Source organism: Polyodon spathula, chromosome 24 (assembly GCF_017654505.1).
Source record: "Polyodon spathula isolate WHYD16114869_AA chromosome 24, ASM1765450v1, whole genome shotgun sequence".
Classification (NCBI taxonomy): Eukaryota; Metazoa; Chordata; class Actinopteri; order Acipenseriformes; family Polyodontidae; genus Polyodon; species Polyodon spathula.
This window is the reverse complement of record NC_054557.1, coordinates 23,283,260-23,295,058: the sequence shown is the minus strand read 5'-3', so window position 1 is coordinate 23,295,058 and position 11,799 is coordinate 23,283,260. Positions and strand designations below refer to the sequence as shown.

The 11,799-nt window shown below is 45.1% G+C and overlaps 1 protein-coding gene across 8 annotated transcripts in view; it reads left to right on the top strand.

Annotated features, from left to right (window-relative positions):
- The first annotated feature begins 1,305 nt into the window (after positions 1 to 1,305).
- Positions 1,306 to 11,799, top strand: part of col11a2 (collagen, type XI, alpha 2) — a 133,622-nt gene continuing 123,128 nt past the window's right edge. For 3 of the 8 annotated variants that reach the window (XM_041226023.1, XM_041226022.1, XM_041226026.1), the window contains exon 1: positions 1,306 to 1,909. In XM_041226023.1, coding sequence (XP_041081957.1) covers positions 1,798 to 1,909 — 112 coding nt within the window. In that variant the 5' untranslated portion in view covers positions 1,306 to 1,797. The remainder of the gene's footprint in view (positions 1,910 to 11,799) is intronic. The other 5 variants (XM_041226029.1, XM_041226024.1, XM_041226025.1 and 2 more) reach the window with 2 other exon arrangements.

Here is an 11,799-nt window from a genome sequence, read left to right as displayed (position 1 = left end):
TCCTCCCATGCTGCTCCTTCTCTTCACTCTCCTTCCTCCCTTGCTCTCCTTCTCTTCACTCTCCTTCCTCCCATGCTCGCTCCTTCTCTTCACTCTCCTTCCTCCCATGCTCGCTCCTTCTCTTCACTCTCCTTCCTCCCTTGCTGCTCCTTCTCTTCACTCTCCTTCCTCCCTTGCTGCTCCTTCTCTTCACTCTCCTTCCTCCCGTGCTCGCTCCTTCTCTTCACTCTCCTTCTTCCCTTGCTGTTTCTTCTCTTCACTCTCCTTCCTCCCACTGCTCCTTCTCTTCACTCTCCTTCCTCCCTTGCTTGCTCCTTCTCTTCACTCTCCTTCTTTCCTTGCTGCTCCTTCTCTTCACTCTCCTTCCTCCCATGCTGCTCCTTCTCTTCACTCTCCTTCCTCCCTTGCTGCTCCTTCTCTTCACTCTCCTTCCTCCCATGCTGCTCCTTCTCTTCCTCCTTCCTCCCATGCTCGCTCCTTCTCTTCACTCTCCTTCCTCCCTTGCTGCTCCTTCTCTTCACTCTCCTTCCTCCCATGCTTGCTCCTTCTCTTCACTCTCCTTCCTCCCATGCTGCTCCTTCTCTTCACTCTCCTTCCTCCCTTGCTGCTCCTTCTCTTCCTCCTTCCTCCCATGCTTGCTCCTTCTCTTCACTCTCCTTCCTCCCATGCTGCTCCTTCTCTTCACTCTCCTTCCTCCCATGCTGCTCCTTCTCTTCCTCCTTCCTCCCGTGCTGCTCCTTCTCTTCACTCTCCTTCCTCCCATGCTTCTGCTTATCTTCACTCTCCGTCCTCCCTTGCTGCTCTTTTCTTCCCTCATCCCTTGTCTTTTACGTCTTCTCAAGGCTCACGTATTTAACCTTTATATGTAAATTCCTATTCATAAATCCTTTTGTATTTCCCTTTATTTGTTTTTATTTTGTATAAATATACATATGTGTTTGTTTTTCATTTGTATTACCTGTAACGTATCTACTTATTTTGCTTTGGGTAAAAGCGTCTGCTAAATAATTAAATATTAAACACAAACAGGTGCTTCGATGGAGTTGCTATTGAACCGATTTAGTTTCAAAATCACGCGGTCCTCTGCTCTGATTTGGTCACAGGCCATTGTGACGCATCACTGTTCTGCCTTCCTGGGATACCGACCAATGGTAACGCTGCGGGGGCGTGATTGGGGTTTGGGATTGGGGAGGGGGGTGCACTGCCCCATTGGCTAGCGAGGGAGCAATTTTGGGAGCCCCCTGATTGGCCGGAGGTTTCCTACTTTTTGGTCCCGCTTGGTGCTACTGTGTGAGCCAGGTAGGACTGTACTGTTAGCTGCTGGTCAGTCATCTCAGCAACCCAGCACTGTCTTATAAGAAACCACGAGAAAAAAAGAGAAAGGGAGAAAAGGGGAAAGAGGAGAGGAAAGAAGGGACAAGAGAGGCGTTGGGAGATTTGAAGGCAGGTTATGGGTCAGTCACGATCTTGTAGTTAAAAAGAGGTACACGTAGTGACTCCCTCAGAGAGAGAGAGAGAGAGAGAGAGAGAGAGAGAGAGAGAGAGAGAGAGAGAGAGAGAGAGAGAGAGAGAGTCTCTTAGAGTTTAGTCTCTCACAGGTCCACTGGCTACAGTCACCCCGACACACTTCTCCAGTTCAATGGGGCAATTACACTAAATTGGATTTTTAGAAATAAAACTACCCTCTATTTAAAATCATATTTCTACAATATAGAATATTATCTAGACATATACATATATATACAGGGATTCATTTGTTTTCACGTACCCACAGTCCAGACTGTGAGAAATTGAAATATGGATTTGCCGAGCTCATCCACTCGGAAGAAACGGCGACCCTGGTTCTCGGACCTCGCCTCTTTCGCAGCGCTGGCTCTGGTGTTGTCGCACAGCACGTCGACTGCGGCAGGTAAGCAACAGCATTTGCAAGAGAAGAATAATACTAATACAAATAATAATCATTTTCCGTTTTGCGCATGTACTGACTGTGCGTAAAAAAGCGATCTTTCCCAAGAAGTGCTATGCATAGCTGTATGCAAAGCACCAACCAAATATTGAGAGGTCGGTATAGTACACAGGTAACTGTATCGAAAAACTACCCCAAGGAAATAGGGGTATCCATACAACTGTACAATGCAGGACGGCATGCAAACTATATCTGAACAATGTGAAACTCCTGTCTGTGTCCTAATACCACACAAGCTATAACTAAAACTCGTATGGATGTGAATAGACAGTCATATAATTTAGAATGGATCGGTTTGCATTCATTTGAACAGCAGACACACATATCTGCCTTCTCGGGTGCGATAGTATTACTGCTGCAGGAGTTAATATTAATGATTATCATCTACCTGCGCTCGATCAGTAGTGTATTTGGGATTGATCCTCAATGGGTAGATTGATCCTCAATGGATTGATTCTCAATGGGGAGTATTATTATTTGCGGGGTGGTTTTACCAAAGCATCCGCGTCTCCATCCACACCTGAGTATTCAATAAGTGTTTGTTCTGATATGAATACCGTGTGTGTGTGTGTGTGTGTGTGTGTGTGTGTGTGTGTGTGTGTGTGTGTGTGTGTGTGTGTGTGTAAGCCGAGCACTAGTCTGCAGTCACAGTGTATCGCAGCGCAGACAGAACCCTTTCTTATGAAACGCTCGCCTTAACTTCGATTTCATTTCATTCATAAAATAACAAAAAAAGACTTTCACTAACAGAAAGAAGGCACGTTGTCTTTGTTTATTGCATAATAATAATAATAATAATAATAATAATAATAATAATAATAATAATAATAATAATAATAATAATAATAATAATAATATGTTCTTGTATCCATTAATTGTATAGTCGAATAGGTGATTGCGGCACAAGCATATAGCCTTTATGTTACCTTTAAATGATATGTCGCTCTATGCATAGCGCACCGTTATACTGAATCGATGTGTAAGTATATACTTGAATAGACATGGCATTGTAAAGGGGGTAAAGTGAATAGTTGATCTGTTTCGATTTTTTGTTTTGGGGAGGGCGGTGGTGTGTGTGTGTGTGTGTTGGGGGGGGGGGGGGGGGGGGGGGTCGTAATTTCATCGCTGTCAAATAAAACACAACTGACAGTTAACTATTCCCCCCCTTCCCCCCTTTCTTTCCATCGCTCCCACCCATCGCTAAATCGGTGAATGCTGCCTCTTTATAGCTCTGTGTGCGTGAGTCAGTGAGTGTGTCTGTGTGTGCACAGCGCGCGTGTGTCAGTGAGTGTGTCTGTGTGTGCACAGCGTGTGTGTGCGTGCAAGGGTGTGTGTGCGTGAGTCAGTGAGTGTGTCTGTGTGTGCACAGCGTGTGTGTGTCAGTGAGTGTGTCTGTGTGTGCACAGCGTGTGTGTGCGTGCAAGGGTGTGTGTGCGTGAGTCAGTGAGTGTGTCTGTGTGTGCACAGCGCGCGTGTGTCAGTGAGTGTGTCTGTGTGTGCACAGCGTGTGTGTGCGTGTGTGTGTGCGTGAGTCAGTGAGTGTGTCTGTGTGTGCACAGCGTGTGTGTGCGTGTGAGTCAGTGAGTGTGTCTGTGTGCACAGCGCGTGTGTGCGTGTGAGTCAGTGAGTGTGTCTGTGTGCACAGCGCGTGTGTGCGTGTGAGTCAGTGAGTGTGTCTGTGTGCACAGCGCGTGTGTGCGTGTGAGTCAGTGAGTGTGTCTGTGTGCACAGCGCGTGTGTGCGTGTGAGTCAGTGAGTGTGTCTGTGTGCACAGCTCGTGTGTGTGTGTGAGTCAGTGCGTGTGAGTGTGTGTACAGCGCGTGTGTGTGTGTGTGAGTCAGTGCGTGTGAGTGTGTACAGAGCGTGTGTGTGTGCGTGTGAGTGTGTACAGAGCGTGTGTGTGTGTGCGTGTGAGTGTGTACAGAGCGTGTGTGTGTGTGCGTGTGAGTGTGTACAGAGCGTGTGTGTGTGTGTGCGTGTGAGTGTGTACAGAGCGTGTGTGTGTGTGCGTGTGTGTGTGCGTGGGTGTGTGTGCGTGTGTGTGTGTGTGTGTGTGTGCGTGTGTGTACAGAGCGTGTGTGTGTGTGCGTGTGAGTGTGTACAGAGCGTGTGTGTGTGCGTGGTTCTGTGGACAGCGTGTGGGTGGGTTTAACCATAGCAGGGAGAGGGGGAGCGAGGAGGAGGGGGGCGGTCTGCCGTCCTGTGACGGCATATTTTCAGCTTCGCGGGCCAGCCTACCAGGTATGCCTTTTCTCCATCAGTCAACAGGAATGTGTTCCCCTAACGGACTCCGGATTTCTGAATTGGGTAGGGGGGGGTGGGTTTATACTGTTTTACTAGGCGAGGGGAGAGAGAAGTCTGACGCCGCCTGTTGGTGTATTGCGGTACTGACGTCAGCCCCGCCAATTCAGACACGTTCGCATAATGACAGATTCGTAAGGTCTGAAGTGAATGATGTTTTTTTTTTTTTATAGTTATTTGTTGAAAGATATCTATTGCATTATTACCATGGATCCGATACCGATTACGAAGGCTTTTTTTTCCCGGTAAAATAAATAAAATGATTGCACTGTACAAAACGAATATTACTGCAATATTTTGAAAACCGTTATTACGAAAAAGCGTGAATATTGGTTGTTTTGTATGTATGTATGTATGTATGCATGTATTTGATTTGTATTCGATGTCGTTAAAAAGTTGAAAGGTAAATATACTAGCACCGGCCCACGGTGTTAGGGACGTTTTTCAGACTGCCACTGAGCGCCAGAGCGAACCTCTGCTGGCTGTGCCTGCGCCTGAGTGATTTAAAGCAATGAATAGGGCAGTCACAAACACAGAGCGAGAAGTCAAAGGGATAAAACCAATACGCCCAGTTTGCTAATGGAAATTAAACCGCGCATTCATTCAGCGATGAATAATAGACTCTCTCTCTCACTCCTAATGACCGCATTCCAACAGGCGGACAGACAGAGCCCAGTAACACTGCCGGCTGCTGGTCCGGCTTCACTTGAGACGCTCTTCTGTGTTTGGTTCTGATTTTTCCGTTCTGCTCAACGCCCGGGTGGAGCTTTTAAACTCTCGACATTTCCACGCCGCTCGCATTCAGCCCTATAAACTACACAGCTGTTCTTTGTATGTATTTATATGTACAGATCATTGTACGGGTGACAGCTATTGCATGTAATTATGCTGTATGTATATTTCAATTTTAGTAAACGCAATAAATATTTCTGTTGCACGGGTTGCAGTAGTCTTGTTTCCCAGTGTCCTGACTCTGCGCTCCCCCTAGCGGCCGCAGTAGAGAATGCGTTGTGGTGCACTCGCCTCGATTATGATGGGTTGTATTCTGTCAGCTGGCTCTCCGGGCCTCTCATTACGGCTACCCGCGGTGGGGTGTTCAAACCGACGCTATACTGCTGTGCTTTATATATAGCAGCTAAATTATAACTTTCTATGAGCTGCAGGCCCAGAGTGCTTAGAAAAAGAAAAACATGTTATACTTTACAGGCACGGGCGCGCCTGTTATTATACACGCTCTCAGTGTGAGGAAAGCAGAGCTTGTTAAATTAGGTGACAACAGTGTCTCTCTGCTTAGGGACTTTCAAGAGCCAGAACTAGAAACAACTACTTTTCTGAAACCTGGAAAATTAGAGCTTTGTTAAAATTCTGAGGTTAAACTATTTCCTACAATAACTGATGAAGGCACTAGCTGAAACGCTTGTCTGCTTGACTCAGTTTCTTCTAGTTTCAGTAACACTGATGCTCACTGGTAAATCCATCTCAGTTTCATATGTGAGCAGGAGGATGATGGGAAATGTAGTTCTGAGCGGTCCATGCAGGTACATGGTAAGCCATCTTAAGGCAGGGAATGCAATTTAAAAGTTTAAAAATGTGGTCAAAATATAAAAAAATAATTAAAAAATATATACACACCTTATGTAAACAGTTGTAGCAACACATGGGAACATGTAACACAGTAAAATAAAAAAAGCTCTTTATGTACCCTTTAAATCCCTTCACATTGCCAGCAATCACAGTACCCAGTCTGTAGAGCAGCTCAATCACACAGTTATACCCAGTCTGTGTAGAGCAGCTCAATCACACACTTATACCCAGTCTGTAGAGCAGCTCAATCACACACTTATACCCAGTCTGTGTAGAGCAGCTCAATCACACACTTATACCCAGTCTGTGTAGAGCAGCTCAATCACACACTTATACCCAGTCTGTGTAGAGCAGCTCAATCACACACTTATACCCAGTCTGTATAGAGCAGCTCAATCACACACTTATACCCAGTCTGTAGAGCAGCTCAATCACACACTTATACCCAGTCTGTACAGAGCAGCTCAATCACACACTTATACCCAGTCTGTATAGAGCAGCTCAATCACACACTTATACCCAGTCTGTGTAGAGCAGCTCAATCACACACTTATACCCAGTCTGTATAGAGCAGCTCAATCACACACTTATACCCAGTCTGTGTAGAGCAGCTCAATCACACACTTATACCCAGTCTGTAGAGCAGCTCAATCACACAGTTATACCCAGTCTGTATAGAGCAGCTCAATCACACACTTATACCCAGTCTGTGTAGAGCAGCTCAATCACACACTTATACCCAGTCTGTAGAGCAGCTCAATCACACACTTATACCCAGTCTGTATAGAGCAGCTCAATCACACACTTATACCCAGTCTGTAGAGCAGCTCAATCACACACTTATACCCAGTCTGTAGAGCAGCTCAATCACACACTTATACCCAGTCTGTGTAGAGCAGCTCAATCACACACTTATACCCAGTCTGTAGAGCAGCTCAATCGCACAGTTATACCCAGTCTGTATAGAGCAGCTCAATCACACAGTTATACCCAGTCTGTGTAGAGCAGCTCAATCACACACTTATACCCAGTCTGTAGAGCAGCTCAATCACACAGTTATACCCAGTCTGTATAGAGCAGCTCAATCACACACTTATACCCAGTCTGTGTAGAGCAGCTCAATCACACACTTATACCCAGTCTGTAGAGCAGCTCAATCACACACTTATACCCAGTCTGTAGAGCAGCTCAATCACACACTTATACCCAGTCTGTGTAGAGCAGCTCAATCACACACTTATACCCAGTCTGTAGAGCAGCTCAATCACACAGTTATACCCAGTCTGTAGAGCAGCTCAATCACACACTTATACCCAGTCTGTATAGAGCAGCTCAATCACACACTTATACCCAGTCTGTGTAGAGCAGCTCAATCACACACTTATACCCAGTCTGTGTAGAGCAGCTCAATCACACACTTATACCCAGTCTGTAGAGCAGCTCAATCACACACTTATACCCAGTCTGTGTAGAGCAGCTCAATCACACACTTATACCCAGTCTGTGTAGAGCAGCTCAGTCACACACTTATACCCAGTCTGTGTAGAGCAGCTCAATCACACACTTATACCCAGTCTGTGTAGAGCAGCTCAATCACACACTTATACCCAGTCTGTGTAGAGCAGCTCAATCACACACTTATACCCAGTCTGTAGAGCAGCTCAATCACACACTTATACCCAGTCTGTATAGAGCAGCTCAATCACACACTTATACCCAGTCTGTGTAGAGCAGCTCAATCACACACTTATACCCAGTCTGTGTAGAGCAGCTTAGTCACACACTTATACCCAGTCTGTAGAGCAGCTCAATCACACACTTATACCCAGTCTGTGTAGAGCAGCTCAATCACACACTTATACCCAGTCTGTGTAGAGCAGCTCAATCACACACTTATACCCAGTCTGTGTAGAGCAGCTCAATCACACACTTATACCCAGTCTGTTGAGAGCAGCTTAATCACACACTTTTACCCAGTCTGTAGAGCAGCTCAATCACACACTTATACCCAGTCTGTGTAGAGCAGCTCAATCACACACTTATACCCAGTCTGTAGAGCAGCTCAATCACACACTTATACCCAGTCTGTGTAGAGCAGCTCAATCACACACTTATACCCAGTCTGTAGAGCAGCTCAATCACACACTTATACCCAGTCTGTAGAGCAGCTCAATCACACACTTATACCCAGTCTGTGTAGAGCAGCTCAATCACACACTTATACCCAGTCTGTAGAGCAGCTGAATCACACAGTTATACCCACTCTGTAGAGCAGCTCAATCACACAGTTATACCCAGTCTGTAGAGCAGCTCAATCACACAGTTATACCCAGTCTTTGTAGAGCAGCTCAATCACACACTTATACCCAGTCTGTAGAGCAGCTCAATCACACACTTATACCCACTCTGCAGAGCAGCTCAATCACACAGTTATACCCAGTCTGTGTAGAGCAGCTCAATCACACAGTTATACCCGGTCTCTCTTCTTGTTTTTATTTTGCTGCCACATCCACTGGGCTGTTTCCACCCACACTGAGCACAGCCTGCCCTTATTAAAGTGTCCCTTAGGAAGACCACAGCCAGGTGGAATAGAGCACAGTGAAAGCATAGTAAAGTGAAGCATTGCACAGCACAGAGAGGTACAGTACAGAAGATTTATTAACATGGCAAACTATTTGTTGTGTCTAGTAGGTTCGTTAATACAAGAATGAAAGCAGCAACTTAGCAACAGAACTTCCTTTATTCCTCGTTATTAACACACACTCGAGCACTTCACCACCTTCTTTCTGTTGGCAATATTAACCATCTAATAATCTGATTATGCCCTCTAGCGGCCAACTGTAGAATGTCATTATCAGTACTTGCTCAACACAACACTCAATCAATCAATCTTTATTTTATATAGCGCCTTTCATAGTGGACCACCATCACAAAGTGCTTTACAAAATGTGGTAACAACAAAAAAATCCATAATGCTTTAAATACATGATATACAGTTAAAAAAACAAACAAAAAAGCATAATACATTAAATACAGTGGAAAGTGCATAATACATGATAGTAGCATAATACATTAAATAGTACATTAAATACAGTGGAAAGTGCAGATTACATGATAGTAACATAATATGTGAACTAGTAGCAGCAACACAGCAGCTAATAGCAGATATCATGGAAAGCAAGAGAGAACAGGTGGGTCTTGAGAGTTGATTTAAAGCGAGCGACGGTGGGAGCATCACGCACTAAAGCTGGAAGAGAGTTCTTAAGAGTCGGAGCCATGAAGCAAAATGAGCTTTCTCCAAGTGTGGTGTACTTTTACTTGGGGATAACAAGCAGGTCAGAGGCTGAGGACCTCAGCTTGCGGGCAGGGACATAGCGGGTCAGCAGGTTGAGGAGATACTCGGGACCTGTGTGATGAAGGGCATTGAAGGTGAGCAGGAGAGTTTTGAAAACTTTACAGGTAGCCAGTGCAGTGAATCTGTGGTGTGCTGGAGTCTCTTATACTGTGAGTGAATCTGTGGTGTGCTGGAGTCTCTTATACAGTGAGCGAATCTGTGGTGTGCAGGAGTCTCTTATACTGTGAGCGAATCTGTGGTGTGCAGGAGTCTCTTATACTGTGAGTGAATCTGTGGTGTGCAGGAGTCTCTTATACTGTGAGTGAATCTGTGGTGTGCTGGAGTCTCTTATATTGTGAGTGAATCTGTTGTGTGCAGGTGTCTCTTATACTGTGAGTGAATCTGTGGTGTGCAGGAGTCTCTTATACTGTGAGTGAATCTGTGGTGTGCAGGAGTCTCTTATACTGTGAGTGAATCTGTGGTGTGCAGGAGTCTCTTATACTGTGAGTGAATCTGTGGTGTGCAGGAGTCTCTTATACTGTGAGTGAATCTGTGGTGTGCAGGAGTCTCTTATACTGTGAGTGAATCTGTGGTGTGCAGGAGTCTCTTATACTGTGAGTGAATCTGTGGTGTGCAGGAGTCTCTTATACTGTGAGTGAATCTGTGGTGTGCAGGAGTCTCTTATACTGTGAGTGAATCTGTGGTGTGCAGGAGTCTCTTGTTATCATCTCGTGCAATTCTGTTATAATAATGAGACACCCTACACACAGCGGATTAACTATAATTATAAATAACACAAAGCAAGGTTCTACTCATAAACCTCTATTAAAGATCAAAGAAAAACTGCAGAACTGTGCTGTATGTCTGCACGAGATGACACCACTGCACACAGGGTCATTCTGGATTTATAATTTCTCTAGTATTGTTCTTGGAGTTTGGCTCAGTATAAAGGCCACCAATTTGCTCCTGTTGACTTCAGTGTAAAGCGAGCTTCAATATTATGGTCATCCCTGCATTCAGTATTCAGGCCAACATCAGCAGTCACCTCTCTAGAGACCAGCACACTGTAAAGGAATGAAGAGATTAGAACAGGACAGGCTGACACACAAGCGGTTATCATTAGAGGGCAGGCTGACACACAAGCGGTTATCATTAGAGGGCAGGCTGACACACAAGCTGTAGACTGTTTCCCCTCATAGACCCTAATGTTAAAGCCAGGCTGTTTCTCCTCATAGACCTCAATGTTAAAGCCATGCTGTTTATCCTCATATACCTCAATGTTAAAGCCAGGCTGTTTCTCATCCCATAGACCTCAATGTTAAAGCCAGGCTGTTTCTCCTCATAGACCTCAATGTTAAAGCCAGGCTGTTTCTCCTCATGGACCTCAATGTTAAAGCCAGGCTGTTTCTCCTCATAGACCTCAATGTTAAAGCCAGGCTGTTTCTCCTCATAGACCCCAATGTTAAAGCCAGGCTGTTTCTCCTCATAGACCCCAGTGTTAAAACCAGGCTGTTTATCCTCCCATAGACCTCAATTGTAAAACCAGGCTGTTTATCCTTCCATAGACCCTAATGTTAAAGCCAGGCTGTTTCTCCTCATAGACCCCAATGTTAAAGCCAGGCTGTAGTTTCAAGTTACAACAGGAAAGAGCAGCAGACTACAAGTAGCTGGTTCACCCCTGTGAGTCGTGGAGAGTTGGGATTGAAAGTGAATAGTTGTCGTGCTTTTGATTCTTCTAATGGTTCTAACAGCGCTGGTGCTGCTGCCAGCTATGTACCCCTCCCCCAGTGGTTTAATTACTCGCAATGTCCTCCCCCCCCATACCAGACTCAACTGGGGGAGGAATTCAGTTTGTCACTGAACAAAAACATCTGAGTTTCTTTCTTTCTTTTGAGTTAACCCCCTTTCCTTGTGTGTTCTGGTACAATATTACTGTCTGTGTTCTACAAATATAAACATTTAACCCTATCATTCTATGGCTATTTCTTTCTTTCTATAAGTGAGTCTGTGCAGTCGACTCCTATTTCCCGGTATGCTACAGGACCACGGTCTTCTCACTAATGGAATTGAATCCGTCCCTCTCTTATGGTACAAGCCTTCTGTTTATCTTCTCACTAATAGAAGTGTCCCCCTCTCTGTCTCTTATTGTACAAGGCTGCTCTGCCTTCTCACTCAATCTCAGTGTGTTTAAGGTGCTGCTTGAATCGCACCCCAGTTGTGTTTTACAGCATGCTGTGTGAGTGAGAGTCAATATTGGGACTGCATGTCTGTGTGCAGTTTGAATGGGCTGTAAACTGCAGTCAGAGGGAGACATGTTGCCAGCTTCACCCTGGGGCAGGTATGTGTGAGTCAGGGAGGACAGGGGGTGATGGTTATAAACTTCTGGTTTCAGTAATACTGATGAAGGCACTAGAGCCCAAATGCTTCTTTGCTTGACTTTCTAAATTTCTTCTGGTTTAGACTGCAGTGATTTTTATGGTCAGTTTAATTATTTCCATACTTCACAAGAAGATGACAAATGCCTAGTACTGTAATCTTAACCTTGCCCTTTGACCTTAACCTTGTTACTGAAAAGTCAAACAGACAAGCGTTTGGACTGTGTAAGGCAGTGTTG